We start from the raw sequence: 19,741 nt of genomic DNA, 5'->3' as shown, positions 1-19,741 counted from the left end.
AATTCTTAAATTCTTAAATTCTTAAATTCTTAAATTCTTAAATTCTTAAATTCTTAAATTCTTAAATTCTTAAATTCTTAAATTCTTAAATTCTTAAATTCTTAAATTCTTAAATTTTAAATTCTTAAATTCTTAAATTCTTAAATTCTTAAATTCTTAAATTCTTAAATTCTTAAATTCTTAAATTCTTAAATTCTTAAATTCTTAAATTCTTAAATTCTTAAATTCTTAAATTCTTAAATTCTTAAATTCTTAAATTCTTAAATTCTTAAATTCTTAAATTCTTAAATTCTTAAATTCTTAAATTCTTAAATTCTTAAATTCTTAAATTCTTAAATTTTTAAAGAAAATATTTGTTGTCAAAAGCATTATTTTTAAATTTTCGATTTATTTAAACATTGAATTTTATTGTTATTTCTAAATTACTGATTGTTTAAATTTCTGATTTCCTGCTTTTGATTTCTTAACATTTTCAAGCCATGAGTTTATTTAACCCTAGAATTTTTATACTATTATTTTTTTTTTATGTTGGAATATTGAATTTTGTGTTGTTTTTTTTTCTAAATTGCAGATTTGAAAAATGGATGTTTTTTTAAATGAGTATTTTTTTTTATTTCTGAAGATCTAAATTTTGGCTTTTTACTTTTATTTTTATTTTTAGAGTATTTGTATTGTTGAATTTCTAAATATCTGATTATTTTTATTATTGACTGTTACTTCTAGAAAATAAGTGACAATATGCCTATGAGAAGGAATTCGCCTTTCAAACATATAAAAAAATCCCCCTGATTAACATTCTCAATCACGTTTTAATAAATTATTATTTTCTAAAAAAAAATAATTCCGGATGAAAAAAAATCGTATCACATCGTAATAAAATTATCAAAATTCGTGATATACAAGAAACATTAACATCTAATCGCCACTCTTACTTATCGATTTCGGAAAACAACCGTGCCCCCCCCCAACATTTTGGACTAGTCGGCGCCCCTGTTTGGTAGTGCAGTTAAATAAGGAACAAATCTGGATTTTATTCTGTTTTAGGGCCAGTATGCACCTCCCAAGAAAATGGTTCAAGAAATGGCTTTACGAACAGCAGAACAAAGGAGAGAGAACGATTTCTTGGGGCTTTTCTTGATCCTCTCTGGCTTGCTTTCGCTGCCGCTGCTGTCCATTTGATTTTTTCATGACCGATTCCTTCCGAAGTGCGTACACCGCTTTAACCATTCAAGCCTGATGGGTCATATATGACCCATAAATGAAAATTTTCAAAACTAGCCTATAATTTTCGCATGGTCTTCAGAATCATTTTCCCATCATTAAATTAAAAAAATATTTTTTTTGAAAATTCAGGCTCGAAAGGGTTAAGCATAACTTGAATTTCTTGAGTTTATTTTTTAAAGGTCCAATAAGCTTTTGTCTACCATATGTTTATAGGACCAATCTTCAAAAAAAAAAACTCTGGATTTGTATTCTTTCTGAACAAATTAAATTTACTGTTAAAAAAATGGGTAGTCATTTAGCCATCACATCGTCCTAATTTTAACGTGCAACCGGTTCATCAACCGGTTCCAATTCCAGCCCTGAACCAAAAACAAGAAAATATCGTTTGTATTCCGTCACCGTGGAAACTGATCGTCGCGCGGTTTTCTCCGGCTTATCGTTTCTTTTAGCGCCATCGCAAATCATTCGTTGATCGCGTCTGAACCAGCTCGCTGTAAAATCTCCCAGGAAAACTCGTAAACCAGCCTCAAAATGTCCGCCAAAGTGAAATCGTCTTCCCGCACCAAGTCGTCGCGCGCCGGGCTGGAGTTCCCGGTAGGACGGTGCCTCAAGTACCTCAAGGCGGGCAACTATGCAAATCGCATCGGAACCGGCGCCGGCATCTACATGGCCGCCACCCTCGAATATCTGGTTGCGGAAATTCTGGAGCTGTCCGGCAACGCCGCCCGGGACAACAAGAAGTCGCGGTAGGTTGAGTTTTGGAGGGCGGGAGGTTCCCTTGAGGAAGTTGGAAATAACGGATTTTTTTTTGACTTCAACAGAATCATTCCGCGTCATATCCAGCTGGCCATCCGGAACGACGACGAGTTGAGCGTTCTGTTCCGGGACGTGACCATCTCGGAGGGTGGCGTGATGCCCAACATTCAGGCGATTCTGCTGCCCAAGAGTACCAAGGGCAGCAAGTCCAAATCGTCGATGGAATCATCCCAGGGCGGACCGAGCCAGGAGTATTAGCGGATGACCGGAGCAGAGCTCTCACGACACTTGAACGTACAGAATGGCATTTTCCACCACCAAACATGCTCGCTTTATTGTTTCTTTTTTTTGTAGTTGTTAAGGATAGCGTTCTGAAGCGCAGATTTTTGTTTGATTGATTAGATCGGTTCTATTGTTTGAGCCTTTGTTTAGTTTGGATAAGGTTGTATTCTTTAACATTGATTGATTACCTATGTAATAAAACACGCAGTATTTCTTGAACCACTTTTTTTAAATCTTTCATTCCTTATATTTACCATTTTTCTAGTTGTGTTCAAAAGTTATTTATATTTCTTTCAAAGTTAAGCTCAAACAATCTTCCGCATCTCAAAGCTACAGCTCGAGGTAGGGGAAATAAACCCATTTTAAGCCTAATAAGCGGTCTTGTTTGAATGATGCTGGATAATCTGGAGTGTTCCTTGAATTTCAGTAAAACCAAGTACACCAACGAGTAGAGCAACTTTTTGTGAACATTTCTGTTTATTTTCACTTTTACTTAAAGTTATTCTTTGCCTTTTACACGCATTTAAAAAAAATATTTCCCAAACGTATTCTAATCAAACGAGAATGCAATGGGCCACGCCCATTTTTCTATTTTCAGCTTAGTTCTTTTTTTCTTCCAACGTTCGTTTGGATCTGCTTCGTGCTGCCAAAATTGATGAAATTTTGAGCGAACACTCACGAAAAGTAGCATTTATAGAGAAAGTTTCCTGGCAACACCACAAGCGCTGCTGGTGGTGTTGGTGGCCACCCTTTGTTCTTTATTTGCCTTTGCCTCTCGCTCGGTTTTCTTCAGGCTTCGCTTAGAATGGGTCATCAAGATTGAAACGTCAAAAGACTTGGCGCGTTTGTTTTTTTGATGACGCTTGCTAATTATTTACATGTTTCGGGATTATTTTTCAAGTGAGTGACTAAGTAACGGTCAAAAGAACATGTTGCCGGTAGTTGGAAGCAATTTTATATCTTAAGCGCTTTGAAATCGTTAGCGCAAGTGAAAAGATATTGATGGCGACTTTCGTTAAGCAGTTAACCTCTGATCTTGCGTGTGGATGTGTGTGCCACCAAAATGATGAGAAATGGTCTCGCAAAATAGAAATTATGATCAAAAGTGCATTAAATTTGATCTTTTTGGCCAGTAAGTGGCATACATTTGCGTGCTTACTCGAGGCGGTGCTGTTGCTGGTAAGTTTACAGCCTAAATAGTATTTTTCGAGCTTTAATCGAGCATCAAACTCTCCATATGACGAAGATAGGTGTTTGATTAGAAAGGGTATATTTCCCCTATTCCAGCCGCCCTTGAAGTTCGCAGTTCGATGGCATTGGGTCCAACCCCCAGTCACGAAATATTCTAGCAGAGCTGGTTCTGCCAGAATCCTGCTAGAATAGTGGAACATTTCTGCTAGAATGCTGTAAGCATATCCAGCTCTGTAAGAACACTGCTAGAACGTCGTGACTGGGCCGTAGCACCCAGTCATCAATCGGAATTCTGAAACGGAATTCAATTCGAATCGTTTATGTCAAGTTTACGCCCAGTCAAATCAATCCGAATTCTGAAACGGAATACGATTCTAATTAGATTCCGTTTCAGAATTCGGATTGATTTGACTGGGCGTATTCTGTTTCAAACGGTACGCACTTCAAAAGGAACCGGTCAAGACAAAAATTTCAAATGGGCAGTAGCGGCAGCGAAAGCAAGCCAGAGAGGGTGAAGAAAAGCCCCAAGAAATCGTTCCCTCTCCTTTGTTCTGCTGTTCGTAAAGCCATTTCTTGGCCCCTTTCCTTGGGAGGTGCGTATTGGCCCTCAAAAGTAACAACCGATACGTACACGGAACGAAAGGAACAGGGAAAGATGTCGCAGGGAGGAAAATTTCCGACCTCCCAGTCAACGCAGTCAACTCAATCGGAATTTTGAAACAGAATTCAATTGGGTACTAAAGCCCTATGTAAATTTTTATGTACAACGGTAAAAAACACGATTAAAAACCATTTCTGATCACTTTTTTTTATTTTAATGCAAAAAAAAATATTGACAAGACAACATTTTTTCGATAGATCAACTATGGTCCCCTTGGAACGAGCTGTCAAGTATGAGCTTTTCTGTCAAGAAGGACCGCGAGGATAATTTTTCAAAATTGATTTAAAGATCAATTTTAAACTCTTTGTGGTCGTACAAAGGGTCTTTGTACTCAAAAAAATAAGCTTTATCGCTGCAAACAATAATATCAGCAATCTAAGCTTCATTTTAGGACCCAATTCGAATCGAAACCTTCGACAGTTGCACAACGCGCCCGCGTCAACGTTACCGGGTTAACTCAATCGGAATTCTGAAACGGAATGCAATTCGAATCGTTTACGTATTCCGTTTCAAATGCAACAACCGATTCCGTGTACGTACCGGTTGTTGCGTTTGAAACGGAATACGTAAACATTTCGAATTGGATTCCGTTTCAGAATTCCGATTTAGTTGACTGGGTAACGTTAATAAATAAATGTTAACAAAATTATGAATCACCCCCCTCCAACCGGTTCGAACCGCGCGCGCGAACCGGTCCAAACCTCCCCCTAGAGTACAGCCCTGCTCTGCAACGGTTGTCAAACGTCAAAGTTCGCGAACAACCAAACATTCAGCACGGTTCGTTCTTTTCCCGAGTCCGGAGGAAAAATAAGGAGGAAAAAAAAACCTTGTGCGCGCCGTGTCCTTGTTCCGGTGGGACCTTTGTGATCCGTTCCGACCGAAAAAAGTGACCGTGGAACCGCGCGGAATCTGTGACGAGTTAAGATCCCTTTTGGGTACTTGATTTTTGTGATTGTTTTGTGCGAAAATTTTCTCTCCCCTCCCCCACCCAGGGTCAAGGTTGACTTGGCAGGATTGTCCGTATTTTGGTCGGAGTGTCCTCGCGTAGACCGGAATTGGACTGTCGGCAGCGGTGGCGTTTAGCGCGACGGAACGTCCCCCGAAATTAGAATTCTATGAACAAGGATAAGCCAAACAAAACCGACGGCGATTCCAGGTAGGTTTGTGGGGGAGGTTGGGGTCCGGAGGATCCCCCTCTCGCCCGTCCTTCTGCCACATCCTGAAGGATGACACGCACACGGGAGCCACTATCAGCAGCAGCAGCAGCAGCACGCTCGCAAAATTTTGCAAATCATCTCAAGGTCTAGTCGTGTATAATTCTTTTGCGCGATTCTTTATTTTGGTTAGCTTGAAGAATGCAAATTTCACGCAGAAAGAAGCCAGTTTCACCTTGCACTCGGGCTCTCGTGTCGCGACGAGATTCTGAATTCTTTGTTCGGAAAGATCTTGGCGAGAATCGCGAATAATCCGGGGGGAAGGATTATGTACCGCTCTAGAACAAGACCTAGAATTTACTTTATGTACATACGAAACATACCTAAATGGAAACTGTTTTCAGTACATAAGGCACTATAGACGAGACAGACAGACGTGACAGAAACAATATCATTCATTTTGGAGAAAGAAAAAAGGATGAATGAAAGGGAGGAGGGAAATCCCGCCAGTCATACGGTGTCGCCCCATAAATAAAAAAAACTTATTCTACAAGTTCATTAAACCCCCACATGGACGCACCTCCCGTTTGTCGTAAAACTTTGGGCAGGTCAGTTTTGTGTGGACCATTTGCGAGTGCGGAATTGAATTAGTTGACGTTTTGATTGTGAGCTAGATGCAGCGGCAGCTGCAGTCAAGTGGTTGAACATATTTTTGGGTGAAATTGTGCAGAAATCATAAAGTGAGTAATCTGTAAGCGTGATACGGGTAATGGTGCCGATTTGCTGCTTATCGCACTTGGCTTGGCTTCCAGCTGCCAGCTTAGCGCATCGCTGTGAATAACATTGCATTATTTGAGGAAACTACAGTAAAGAAAATTAGTGGAAACAAGAGTTTTAGAGTTTCCGTATGCTGTAGACTTGAGCGAATAGCGAATCTGGATAGTGTATTCAATTTGTGTAATGATAGAATGTAAACTATTCTCATGTTTTTGTGTTCTCTTTGTATATTTTTTCTACAAGTGCTTCACTAAACAAGTAAAAGATAAACGCAGATGTATGCACCAGAGAGTACAGACTGTACTAGCAAAATCTAATGAATTGATCTAAGTTAATTTGCCATAACAATCAACTTAGGAAGTTTTGGTTTCTGTTCTACGAGCGAATATGTTGCGTGACGTGACAACGTCGTTGTCTTTTGAAAATTTTATTGAAAAGGCTGTATTTCTGCCGTATTAATCAACATAAATAGACTTTTTCATGTTTTTTTTAAACATAAAATTGGCACTTCACTCTTCGTGGCGTTACAACGAAGACTTCTACAAAAAGGGAGATTCCCTTGCGTTATCTCTTCGGTTGAGGCCCAGACGAGGAACATCCCAGAAGGAGCCCAACTACATCCGTAGTGCTGTTAGATCATCTTGGTCAAAACAGTTTAGCTCTGGTTCCTTGCAAGTGTCCTATTTTCTTACCTCCACGTTGGCTTGGTTTAGTCTTCATGATGACAAGGTGTAACCTAGCTGGTGTCCACGTGGTTTATGGATGGCCCCTTTTCAATTTCCACCTTTTCTTCAAACAAGTGAGGGTCTAGCCCTTACTCAATTTATAGAATGATCAAAGAATTAACACAAATATTACTATTGTACTTTTGCTAAATTTTTATAAAATGCTTAGGACCAAAACATTGTAACAAAACAACCGCGACAAAAGAAATTGCAACAGATAAACATGATCCAAAACTAGGGAAAATTTCAATAAAAAAAACAATACCCAGTAAATAACAGTTAGATTTTGAATTCAAACTATAAATAATACATTTTCGCTTAGGGGGTTACATACATGTAGAAAATTCCAAAATTTCATATTATAGAAAATTCACTAAATTTACTAAAAAGATGATTTTTAATCACTCCTGAAAGTTTCATGAAGATATTTCGTGACTGAACTGAGTAAGAGACAATTTAAGTTCACAACTTCGCCATGCGCAAAGCCAACTGTCAAACTTTGTGAACGTTTTTTTCTAAACACCGAGTTGATTTACGGGTGCCACGATATCTCGAGATGGGATGGACCAAATTGGCTGAAATTTGAGATGAAGACTCCCAAGACATATCCCGTGTGCATGACGAAGCCCGATTTTGAAATTTTGATTTTTTTTAAAATACAAAAATCAAAAAAATGACGATTTTTTATATGAAAAACATAAAAATATTTGTATCTTTTTTTAAAATTAAGTTTTTGAAAATGGGCCTTCGTCATTCACACAGGACCAATTTAACGAGTCTTCACCAAAATTTTGAGCCGATTTTGTCAAAGCAGTGTTGAGATATCGTGGCACCCGTTTTTTAAACTTCTTACTAAAAAAAACTTTATCTCAGCAATGGTACATCCAAATGTCTTCATATTTATTTTGTTAATAGATGAAAATGTATATTTTATTTTTTTTGTGTCCTCGACTTGGGTGAACGAGGTGGTGATGGTCGAGGCACAAAGACAATAATTACACATTAAAACTACATTTATTTCACTAATTACAAGACGAAACAACAAGTGAAAATGGGCCGAGCCAAACGCGCTGGCTGCGCGCGATGGCGGCTGAGCTTGTTCTGGTTGATGTTCAGCTCTTGTGACATCGACTGCGCGGTAGCTTCACTACCACCAGTGAGTCGAGCTGACGGGGGACGTCCATATCTTGCGTATGCAACAAATTTTTTGAAACCAGATTAAAAAAAAAGTTTAAGTGTGCGCTCATACCAACCTCTTTCATTTTTGACGATTTACATGTATGAAACCCCTTAAATAAATGTTGATAGGCACACTATAAATAGTTAGGCGCTTACACTTACATCAAACTTACAACACTGTACAGCCCCCGGCCGTTCTTACACTGAAAATTGCGAATTACAAAATACCGTATTTTTTCGAAAGCACTAAAATTTTCCAAATTTGCAATATGGGAATCAAACTGAACGAGATTTTGTATGCTTTTCGACTTTATCAGAGTTTTTTTTTGGAAAATACTACAATTTTTACAAAATACCGTATTATTTCTAAAATACTAAAATTTTCAAAATATGTAGGTACATAGGTACCCATTTCGTAAATTTGAATATTTTCGAAAAATACGGTGTTTTGTGAAAATTTAAGTATTAAAAAAAATAAAACTAATAAAGTGAAAATGCATACCAAATTTTGCTTCGTTTCAAACCCAAATTTAAAATTTTGAAAATTGGAGTTTTTTCGAAAAAGCACGATATTTTTGTAAAAAAATGTATTTACGAAAAAAAAACCTATAAAAAAGTAAAATAGCATAATTTGGAATGTATTTATACTTTGAAATCTCATATTTAAAAAAAAAATATCTTACTAAGTGCATTGAAAATTTAACTAGATATGGTTTAATTAAGACGATTTTAGAAATAATTTAAAAATGAGTTATCGTCCATTATCGACGATAAGATTATCGCCGATAGAATTATCGAAATAACGATAAAGTATGAATATATATGGAAACGATTTTTTCCCTTATACATGTTCGCGATTTTCCCCAAATAAACTCCAACGATAAAAAGTTACCCCTAAACCTAAATCGATTTGGATCGAAATTGGCACAGTTACTCATTATTTCCCAAAGAATCGAGCTAGAGAGTATCTCCACTCTAATGTGTAGGTTGAAAATTTATTTCATTTTTAAGTTTATTTTACCAAAAAAAAATAGCTATCTTAATGTAAGGAAACCTTACGGTGGGTTCTGTAACGCTTTTTGCCTTCCTCACCTTACTGAGGAAAGGCTATAAAATCACTCGAAAAATTAACTTTTTAATTTGACCTCGTAGACCCACCTTCATGTATTCATATCCACTCAGAATCATGTTCTGAGCAAATGTCTGTGTGGATGTGTATAGGTGGGTGGACAAAAAATTGTCACTCGATTATCTCCGGACTAGATGAATGGATTTTGACCGTATTAGTCTCATTCGATCCGTCTTGGGGTCCCATAGGTCTCTATTTAAAATCAGCAAGTTTAGTAAAGTACTTCAAAAGTTATCCTAAAAAAACGTCCGGGAGATTGTAAAAAGGGTGGTTTTTTATCAGACCTTGCCGATGAGCCAGAAATATTGAAGGTCTACGAACCCTATCAAAAGAAATGAGTAATAAAGTTGATTTGTTAAGTTAAGTTGACATATTAAGGGGGAATGTTGCTATTTTTACTGAATGTATTGACTTTATGAATGTGAGGAAGGCACCAACCACCTAAAGGTGGATTAAGTAACGTTTTTAAAAAGAAATTTCATATCACATTTGATTAAAATTCGAGTTTTTGAAATTGTGCGTTGAGTTACTTTCATTTATCTATTTACTTAAATAAAAAAAACAAATTTGCGTTTGAGATCCCATTGTAATTATTCTATCAGCAAAGTTAGTGGGTAGCTTCTGGAAGATAAACAACCCGTAAATGTCTTAAATATCAAAATGTTCGTCTCAGACCTCACGTCTTCATTTTTTAAATGGGTTTTAATAGGTGGTTTTAAAGTGCCAGCTAGTTTTTTTTACAGACATCAGACCTGTTTCTAAACCCAAGTTGAATCGAAAGAATGCCCTAAAATTTACAAAAAATGATTTGACTTGAGTGTGTTCCATTATGACCGCTAGACCCTGAGAAGATTTGCAAACTGCGCTGCACTGACGTGTGGCTTCCTGTGCATCACGCACAGCATAGCGCTCATTGCCACAACCTCTCCGCCCAACAGAATCGATGAAGAATCGTCGTCATCCAGCGCGGCCACCACCACCAAATCGTGCACACCGTCGTCGTCGTCGTCATCCCGCTCGAAAGGCACTAGCCAAAAGCCCGCACCGACAGCCCCACTAGCTGGCACGTCCGCGTCTACCTCCTGCGAACCCCCCGCGGCCACCCAATCCGAGGAAATGAAGCGCGCCTCGGCGAAGAAGCTCATCGAGCGGTACTTTTACCAGCTGGTGGACGGCTGTGGCAACCCAAAGTGCGCCAACACGTTCTGCGCCTCGAGCGGCAAGGTGGAGAAGCTGACGCCGAATGCGGCCGCAGCCCGCGCCATCCAGCTGTTTACGCAGGACGCGCAACTGTGCGATACGCACCCCTCGAAGATGCCCAAGACGATGGCCGCTACTGCTCCGGCGGTGGCGGCGACAACGACAACGGTAGCCGCGTCGTCGTCGTCGGGTCGGGGAGGAAGCAGCAGCGGAAATGTGTCCGCCGGCAGCTCGTCGGGGTCCAGCTTCGGGTTGGACGACTCGACCGTTAGCACCGAGCCGGGGACGGCTTGGGAGCTGCTCGGCAACAGCAGCGTGGACATGGAGGAGATCAACGACAGGTGGGTGTTTGCTTTGCGCTTGCTTTAGGCTTTCACGGGTTTGTTTTTTATTAATCTTCTTAGTAAATAGTTTTTTTTCACACGAAATTCACAAATTAGTTATACATATTTTAAATTCTGTTGCTTGAACACCTGTGACACTGACAACCCGGCGATGGACCGGTTCGATGAGTTCTATCCGCACTTGTTAATTTAGCTGCGTTGTGGGGAAACTTTTCTGGTAAAGGTTCGAGCTCAAGCAGGTCTAAGAAACAGTTTTGGAGAAAGAAAACGTTAATATCTATGCCGTCATAAAAATATCACGATGTTTTTAAAGATAAACCAAGAAAAAATCATAAAAAACGCAGGGGTGACAAATGAAAAAAAAAACTTCCGAACTGTCAACTAAACAACCAAAAGTTGCGCAACGCCTACCGCGACCGAAGCTCCGCCCTCCGACCAAACTTCGCTTGCGCGAGCCGAGCCGAACGCCAAACAAACAGTCGTGCGCATGCGCGTAGCAACCTAGCAACCCGACAACGTAGCAACCGAAGCAATAAACAACGCGAAAAGTTATAAATAGGGGTGGCTACCCAGCAACCGGCAATTGAGTCTAACTAATCATCATGAACGGAGGTATGCTGCTCAATTTTTTCCGAATAATTTTTCGGTCTTTTTTTCAGGCCCAAATGGACTCAAATTTCACTCCGGACCATGATCCGGATGTAGAAATGACAAATAGAAATAATAATTACCTCGATGTGGCCACTGAGGCCACCGTTCAAGAATGGTTCGGAATGATAAACGAAATTCGCCGGAATTCGGTGCTTCCGGGCCCGAGATCGCTTGCGGAACTAGCTTTCGCGGCGATTTCGGTCCCGGAACCACTGGCAGGTATCAGAATTCGTATTTTTGAACCATCTGTGGTGTTTCCGGGACCGCGATCGCTGGCGGAATTAGCCTACGATGCGATCCCGGTTCCGGAATCATCGTCGGATGACTTGAGCAACTTTTTCGAACAATCTGCGGTGGGTCTGGCAACGGATCCACTGGCAGTTCCAAATTCAATGTGTAATTATTTTAATTCAAATGTTTCGGACGAATCTGTGGTGGATCCGACTCCGTCGGGTTCACCATCGGATAACCAAATTCAAAGTGTTATTATTGATTTGGAACCAACTGCGGCAGTTCCCAATACGGAATTGCCAGCAGATCAAAATTTAAAATTTAATGTAGATAGCAAATATTTTTGGTGTTACGATTGTCGCAGTCCCAGGAACAGTTTACCCTGGACCTTGAGACTGCGATATTCAAAATTTTCAATGATTTCTAGATATTTTTCTTTTATTTTCGTTTGTATTTTAGTTGCGTTTTTGTTTGTTTTTAGTTTCTTTTAGTTCAATTTTCCTCTCTTTAGTTTGATTTTAGACCAACTTCAAAATTTTGTAGTGACCTTTTAGTTTGTAGAAGCGACCTGAGTACAGTTTGTTTGGATATTTGGTTGATTTTTCACTTAAATTTGTGCATTTTAATACGATTTTTGAAAAATATTTGAAAAAGCTAAAGCCAACTTGGTAGATTTTCTTTTTTGCTTTCGAAAACAACCAATTTTGAGCTCTTTCTGTATGGTGTGAAACCCATATCAGACTATAAACGAAAATTTAAGTCAAAATTTAGTTGCTTATCAAAATTTAAAGTTAAATTTTCTGTACGGTGTAAAACCCGTCATCAGACTGTAAACGATTTCATTTAGATTTTTCAAAAAAGAAAATCTTCCAATTTGGTTTGCAATCAAAATTTTAAATTTTCGTACTGATCTGTACAAATTTAAGTGAAAAAACGGCCTTCAAAATTTGTTAGGACTCTTTTTAGTAAGGAGTCCACACCAGAAAGCTCCCCTTTTAGTTAAGTTGTTGAGCTTTTTGGTGTGGGGGTGTGTGGTGGGCCAGTACTCAGGTCGCGAAGAAATTACTTTTTAAATTTTAGTAATAGTTTTAAAAATTAAGTTTGTTAAAAAAGCGGCTTTTTGAAAAATAAAGAAGTAATGTATAAAACAATTTGAGGTTAAGAATAAAACAAATCTTGGAATAACCGAATAGTAAAGACTACAGCAGTTGAACCACGCTAAACTCAATACACATTTATCTTCCAACTTCCAGTTCCAACCTCGAAATGGACTCGATGGACGAGGAGGAAATTCCCAGTCTGATTAAAAATCAGCTCCACCACTACGAGGGCGGTGGGGGTGAACCGAGCACCAACAGCGCGTGTCCGTACTCACTACGCAGCAGCACCAGCACTAGTCAGGGCAGCCCGTCGTCGTTGTTTGCCGGCAGCAGTAAAGGAAGCGCCAAGAAAAAGTCCAGCCTGTTGATCGGTTCCGGTGCCGGCGGTTCATCCAAGGAAACGAACAAAAAGCAACGCGATTCCTCGCCGGTGGACTATTTGGACGAGGCGAAGCTGCGGGAGTTGATGGCCGCGTGCCAGCGGGACAACTCGGACACGCCGCTGATCCGAACGTTGGGTGCCATCTTTTCGTCGTACCAATCGATAGCGTTGAGCTTCCTGAAGAAGCCCAGCTCGAGCATCGATCGGATGCTGGAGAAGGCGCCGGAGGATTTGAAGAACCTCAAGAAGGAAGACCTGCGGACGCTCGAGGGCGATCTGGACAAGGACGAGGACAGTGCGGCGGAGAAGCCACCGCCCGTTCAGGACAACCACCAGACCACGGTCGATCTGGTCAGCTTGAGGCGCGCGATGAAGGCGCTGTACGAGGCGCGAGCTTCCGTCTTTGGTCCCATCAACAATGCCTTACAAACGCTCGGCGAATCGCTCTGCATCGAGTTGCGCGTGCAGCTCACCCAAAAGGAGGACATCGAGCAGATCGTCCACGTGCTGGTGGTGGTGTTCGAGGTGCTGCAGATTGGGACGGCGGAGTTCCTGGAGATTTCGGTGCCCCGGATTTGTGGCGCCGTGTGCCATCTGCCGGTGTGGGCCCAGGCGCGGTTGGCGCGCATCTGGTCGGTGCACTGCCGCGAAGGGATTCAGCCCATGCTGCAACTGCTGCAGCAGCTGGTGACGAGCTCGACGCTGTCGCTGAACTACTACGTCAAGATTCACGACAACGAGATTGTGTGTAACGCAACGAAGGTGATGAAGGTGAGTTGGGCTACCATTAGCGTTAGCTATGTCCACTGAATGCTTCAATTTAAATTTTCAGATCGTTTTCTACGCCAACATCCTGGCCGGCGACGTCGAACCGAAACACTTTCGCGAGGCCGACCTCAACGACGTGGCGCCGCCGTCCTACCTCTCGCTGATCCCCGAGGACGACGAACCGCCGCTGTACAACAGCAAGGAGAAGAAGGCCAAGCAGCAAAAGCTCGAAGATCCGCTCGCCGCCGAACTGGACATCAACATCCTGGACTGCCGAAGGCCGCACGTGCCGTACGAGGAGTTTTACAACGAACCCCTGTGCGACGTGATCGAGATGGACCACGACTATCTAAACTACAAAAATACTACCTCGGAGGGTGCGTTCTTTGCGGACTCGGCGAAGAAGTTCAGCTTCATGCTGTACTCGTTCATACTGACCCCAGCGACCAAGACGCTCGCCCTGTACTACGACTCGCGCATCCGGATGTACTCGGAGCGGAGGTTGAGCTTCCTGCACCAGCAGCTGGGCGGCGGCCTGCAGAGCGTGAATCCGTTTCTGAAGCTGAAGATCCGCCGGGATCACATCATTGACGATGCGCTCGTTGAGCTGGAGATGATAGCGATGAGCAATCCGAAGGACCTCAAGAAGCAGCTCGTCGTGGAGTTTTCCGGCGAGCAGGGAATTGACGAGGGCGGCGTGTCGAAGGAATTCTTCCAGCTGATCATCGAGGAGATCTTCAACCCGGACTACGGAATGTTCATCAACCACGAGGACACCAACACGGTTTGGTTCAACTCGACTTCCTTCGAGAACGAGGCGCAGTTCACACTGATCGGAATTGTGCTCGGGTTGGCCATTTACAACAACATCATCCTGGCGGTCAACTTCCCGATGGTCGTCTACCGAAAGCTGATGGGAATGAAGGGATCGTTCGCCGACCTAGAGGACTGGAATCCGGTAAGACCTAACCCAATCAATCCTCCTTAACCCATTCAACAACCCTCCACCCTCCCCCCACAGATCCTGTTCAACAGTCTCAGGTCCATGCTGGACCACCAGGACAACGACATGGAGGAGGTCTTCATGCAGACGTTCAAAATCTGCTACAAGGACGTGTTCGGCACCGCCATCGACCACGAGCTGAAGCCGGACGGCGACAAGATCTTCGTCACCCAGGACAACAAGCACGAGTTTGTCGAGCTGTACACGGACTTTTTGCTCAACCAGTGCTGCGAGAAGCAGTTCAAGGCGTTCAAGCGCGGCTTCCAGATGGTGACGGACGAAAGTCCGCTGCACCTGCTGTTCCGACCGGAGGAGATCGAGCTGATTGTGTGCGGCAGCAAAAAGTTTGACTTTAACGAGCTGGAACAGTCGACCGAGTACGAGGGCGGCTTCACGGCCGAGTCGCAGACCATCAAGGACTTTTGGGAGATTGTGCACGGGCTGTCGATGGAGTCGAAGCGGAAGCTGCTGCAGTTTACGACGGGTGAGTCACTTTGAAGAGGTTGCAAACTGAATTTAATAATTTCCGTTCCGCAGGTTCCGACCGCGTCCCCGTCGGCGGCCTCAGCCGGCTCAAGCTGGTGATCGCCCGGAACGGGCCCGACTGCGAGCGGCTTCCGACGAGCCATACATGTTTTAATGTATTGCTGCTGCCCGAGTACGACTCGCGGGAAAAGCTCGAGGAGCGCCTGCTCAAGGCCATCAACTACAGCAAGGGCTTTGGGATGTTGTGAAGAAGCGGGAGAGGGAAGAGGTTAGGCACCACCACCGCGATCCACGCTTAGATGCTGTGCTGTAGCTGCTCGATAGTAAGAACCAACAGCCGCTTGATAGACGACCATCGCGATCATTGTGAATGCCGAAGTTTATACTGATGAATGTGAGAGAAATAGTTTTTTTTTCCTGTTTTGTGCGAGAAACACGTAAATGTTCTTTTTTTTTTTGATCTCGTAAAACTGGTTTTACTGGATGGCGTGTGTTTTTCGTTTTTAAGCATTTCAAATATCGATGATTTGCATGAAGGGAAAGTTTTTTTTTTTCGTCGGTTTTAGATCCTTTTTGGTTGATTTATTTTTTTCGAGCTCCATGAAAATGAAACAAAAAACCTTGAGCAAACCAATAAAGAAACATTTGAACAATCTGCCCGAGCCATACAATTGAAAAAGGAAACTGTTGCGGTTCTCATTACGTGAAAGAAAGCCTGTTCCTATTAATAGCTCTAGCTGGGCGGTGTGTCTGTCTGGGACGGAAGGAATCGCATTTGGGTGAGTGTAATTAATTTGTTTTTTTCTCCTCTTTTTGCTTCGTATCGACACGCGACCTGGGAAAGTTGACTTCTTCGTGAAGTTTGCGACCCGTTAATGGGCTGGCTGCTAGTGCCATTTTGTGGCTTCGCCAGGTGATGCAAAAACTTTGCGATGACGTGTGAAAATGGGGTGTCTGTTTGAAGTTATCTGGTTCTTAGTTTTTAACGACTTTTCTTCGGCATATATCTTACAATGTTCCCTTGAAGAGTCCTCAAAAGAATTTCCCCATCAAACAATTCCTTCCCTATCACACCGAGAAAGAGAGAAAGTCACGTGACCCAATAACTCATAAAAAGTGGGACACACACTCGCACGTAACAGAAAAATGCACCAACAAACAACAATATTCCACGTGGATCAGTCGCGCAATTCTAGGAGGAGGCATAATAAAATATGCCGCCACCATCCATCGCGAGGAGGTCGGGAATTGCATGCGAATCGTCCTGTTCGGTCCCCCCCACCTCCCTGTGTGTTTGTTGTAGCAGGCACTAACTATCGCGCTCGGAAACATCCACAAAACTATTTCGCGTGCTTTCTTACGGGGATCAGCATTAGCACACATATTTCATTCCTTGGTTGCGACGCGATTCAAATGGCGACATTACGCTACACTTGGAAGAAGTTTTGTTTTTTCCCTTTTTGACCATTTTTCGATACCATTGTGCGCGGGAGGCATTCCGGTATTCGGTATTTGCATAGCAATGTGAGAGGGTAAAGAAGCTCATAAATATACCGCGCACCGGGCCGCGTTTCCTTGGGCTTTTCTTGGAAGGTGGCATTGTTGCCAGAAGTTGAGTTTGAAATGCTGCTCTTTTTTAAGAATATGGAGATGGAGGTGCCTTATATTTTACAACTGATTGAAGAGAACCAGGCGTCTCCATTAAAACAGGTTTAAGATGAAGAACCGTGCGTTTCCATTATTGAGTAACAAGGCGGTTGCCTTTTGCCTATTTCACCAAGGCAAGGCTATAATCCTGCTCTAAAAATGAACTTTTTACAGAAAAGCTCGTAGCCCCTTCTTCATGGTTACAGCAATTCCACGTCAAATCAGCAGGATCCAGATCAAAAGTGCTCCGATTTGGCACACATTTGGCATGGGAGTTCTATGGAGTTCTATTCTATGGAGTTGTATGGAGAATTAGTGCTTTAGTATGCAATAGCAACGAACCGCCCGCATTTTCCATCCAAACTTTGGAGAAAAACCATTCGGCCCTGTCTACATATTTTTGAAAAATTCAAATTGATTCCCCTCGAGTTGAGTATGCGCAGAAATTTTGTTGGTCGATGTTATCAGTTTTGTCAGTTTTTGCATTTTGTATTTTTTTTTTAAACTTCATGCACTCGGTCACGGATATGTCTTGAGAGTCTTCACTACAAATTTCAGCCAATTTGTTCCACTCAATCTTGAGATATCGTGGCACCCATAAATCAACTTGGTGTTTAGAGAAAAGCGCTCAGATAGTTTGAAAGTCAGCTTTGAGCATGACAAAACTTTAAACTTATATCGTCAGATACTCACTTTAATCATGAAATATCTTCAAGAAACTTTCAGGAATTATTAGAACTAGATTACTTTTTCAAAACCACCATTGCGCCATGAGTTTCCTATGCACATAGGACATTTGGAAAAAGTAAGCGAGAAATCATCTTTTGAGTGGTTATAATAAATTTTCTGTAATATGAAATTTCTGGATTTTCTACATGTATGTAACCCTTTAATGTTTTTTTTTTAACGCTAGAACGGTGTTTTCTCTAGAACAAACTTTTCAGAAAAAAATAGTCATCGCTACTTTCAAATGTGTCTTATAGGAAATTTTCTCAACATTCCAATGCTTTTAAAAACGAAATGTTTCATCGAGAAATTCCTGAGATATTTATTTATTTTTAGTTTGAAATTCCTTAATTATTTAATAGAAACTTTTTAATAACAGTTCAGAAAACTTGTCAAATGATGAGTTTTATGTGTCATTTTCTTATCAAAATTTGCAAAATAAGACAAGGAACCACAAGGTTGCAAATTGCTAAATATTTTGAAAATGAAGTATAAACTAAGTTTTTGAATATGTCAGATTTATTCAGGAATTAAAATCATAAGACCGCTTAAAAATATAATTTTTACAAGGATACATAGATTATTACATTTTTTTTTGTACAAATATCATTTGTCTGCTATTATTCAGTTGATACAACCGAAATTTTCGCAGGTTTGAAATTGTTAAGGGTATTATTGGATTTTTATAAATAAATAATACATTTATTCAAGCAAACATTAACCAAGAACAGGATACGAAACATGATTTAAAATCGAAAATGGACTACAAATAACTGTCGCAAGTTTCAAAAATCGTATAATACATAATTAATGAATGTGAAACAAAAAACCTACAAAATAGATATCTCAGGGATTTCTTGATGAAACATTCCGCTTGCTGCTTAGAAAATTTCTTATAAGACATATTTGAAAGTAGCTGAACTATTTTTTCTTCTTAAGCTTGCCCAAAAACACATCGTGCTAGAGAACACATTTGAGCAGTTCTCTAGGATTTCGGTCATTCGATTTTTTTGTATTTTTTAATCCGACTGAAACTTTTTTGGTGCCTTCGGTATGCCCAAAGAAGCCATTTTGCATCATTAGTTTGTCCATATAATTTTCCATACAAATTCGGCAGCTGTCCATACAAAAATGGTGTATGAAAATTCAAAAATCTGTATCTTTTGAAGGAATTTTTTGATCGATTTGGTGTCTTCGGCAAAGTTGTAGGTATGGATACGGACTACACTGGAAAAAAATAATACACGGTAAAAAAAATTTGGTGATTTTTTTATTTAACTTTTTAACACTAAAACTTGATTTGCAAAAAAACACTATTTTTAATTTTTTTTATTTTTTGATATGTTTTAGAGGACATAAAATGCCAACTTTTCAGAAATTTCCAGGTTGTGCAAAAAATCATTGACCGAGTTATGAATTTTTTAATCAATACTGATTTTTTCAAAAAATCGAAATTTTGGTCGCAAAAATTTTTCAACTTCATTTTTCGATGTAAAATTGAATTTGCAATCAAAAAGTACTTTAGTGAAATTTTGATAAAGTGCACCGTTTTCAAGTTATAGCCATTTTTATGTAACTTTTTTTCAAAATAGTCGCAGTTTTTCATTTTTTTAAATTAGTGCACATGCTTGTCCACTTTTGAAAAAAATATTTTTGAAAAGCTGAGAAAATTCTCTATATTTTGCTTCATCGGACTTTGTTGATACGACCTTTAGTTGCTGAGATATTGCAATGCAAATGTTTAAAAACAGGAAAATTGATGTTTTCTAAGTCTCACCCAAACAGCCCACCATTTTTCAATGTCGATATCTCAGCAACTAATGGTCCGATTTTCAATGTTAAAATATGAAACATTTGTGAAATTTTCCGATCTTTTCGAAAACAATATTTTCAAAATTTTCAAATCAAGACTAACATTTTAAAAGGGCGTAATATTCAATGTTTGGCCTTTTTGAAATGTTAGTCTTGATTTGAAAATTTTGAAAATATTGTTTTCGAAAAGATCGGAAAATTTCACAAATGTTTCATATTTTAACATTGAAAATCGGACCATTAGTTGCTGAGATATCGACATTGAAAAATGGTGGGCTGTTTGGGTGAGACTTAGAAAACATCAATTTTCCTG

General features: G+C 40.5%; 2 protein-coding genes across 2 annotated transcripts; both read left to right on the top strand.

Annotated features, from left to right (window-relative positions):
* Nucleotides 1-1,694: 1,694 nt before the first annotated feature.
* On the top strand, nt 1,695-2,484 carry LOC6054467 (histone H2A-beta, sperm). The gene is made up of 2 exons (XM_038257116.1): nt 1,695-1,970; nt 2,046-2,484. The coding sequence occupies exons 1-2, from the start codon at nt 1,756-1,758 to the stop codon at nt 2,236-2,238; spliced, it is 408 nt and encodes a 135-aa protein (XP_038113044.1). The 5' UTR covers nt 1,695-1,755; the 3' UTR covers nt 2,239-2,484.
* A 2,371-nt stretch (nt 2,485-4,855) lies between these two features.
* Nucleotides 4,856-15,927, top strand: LOC6032409 (ubiquitin-protein ligase E3A). Its single transcript, XM_038253839.1, has 6 exons — nt 4,856-5,270; nt 10,017-10,619; nt 12,758-13,757; nt 13,819-14,712; nt 14,776-15,241; nt 15,295-15,927. The coding sequence occupies exons 1-6, from the start codon at nt 5,230-5,232 to the stop codon at nt 15,489-15,491; spliced, it is 3,201 nt and encodes a 1,066-aa protein (XP_038109767.1). The 5' UTR covers nt 4,856-5,229; the 3' UTR covers nt 15,492-15,927.
* Nucleotides 15,928-19,741: the final 3,814 nt, after the last annotated feature.

This window comes from Culex quinquefasciatus, chromosome 2 (assembly GCF_015732765.1).
Source record: "Culex quinquefasciatus strain JHB chromosome 2, VPISU_Cqui_1.0_pri_paternal, whole genome shotgun sequence".
NCBI lineage: Eukaryota > Metazoa > Arthropoda > Insecta > Diptera > Culicidae > Culex > Culex quinquefasciatus.
The sequence above is the reverse complement of the archived record's forward strand: the minus strand, read 5'-3'. Positions and strand labels throughout refer to the sequence as shown.

Bases quoted from the DNA above. Each gene is read 5' to 3' on its own strand.
- LOC6032409 (XM_038253839.1), top strand. From the start codon at position 5,230: ATGAACAAGGATAAGCCAAACAAAACCGACGGCGATTCCAG. The intron at 10,620-12,757 runs GTGGGTGTTTGC...TCCAACTTCCAG, and splicing joins ATGGAGGAGATCAACGACAG to TTCCAACCTCGAAATGGACT. The intron at 13,758-13,818 runs GTGAGTTGGGCT...TTAAATTTTCAG, and splicing joins ACGCAACGAAGGTGATGAAG to ATCGTTTTCTACGCCAACAT.
- LOC6054467 (XM_038257116.1), top strand. From the start codon at position 1,756: ATGTCCGCCAAAGTGAAATCGTCTTCCCGCACCAAGTCGTCGCGCGCC. The intron at 1,971-2,045 runs GTAGGTTGAGTT...TGACTTCAACAG, and splicing joins CGGGACAACAAGAAGTCGCG to AATCATTCCGCGTCATATCC.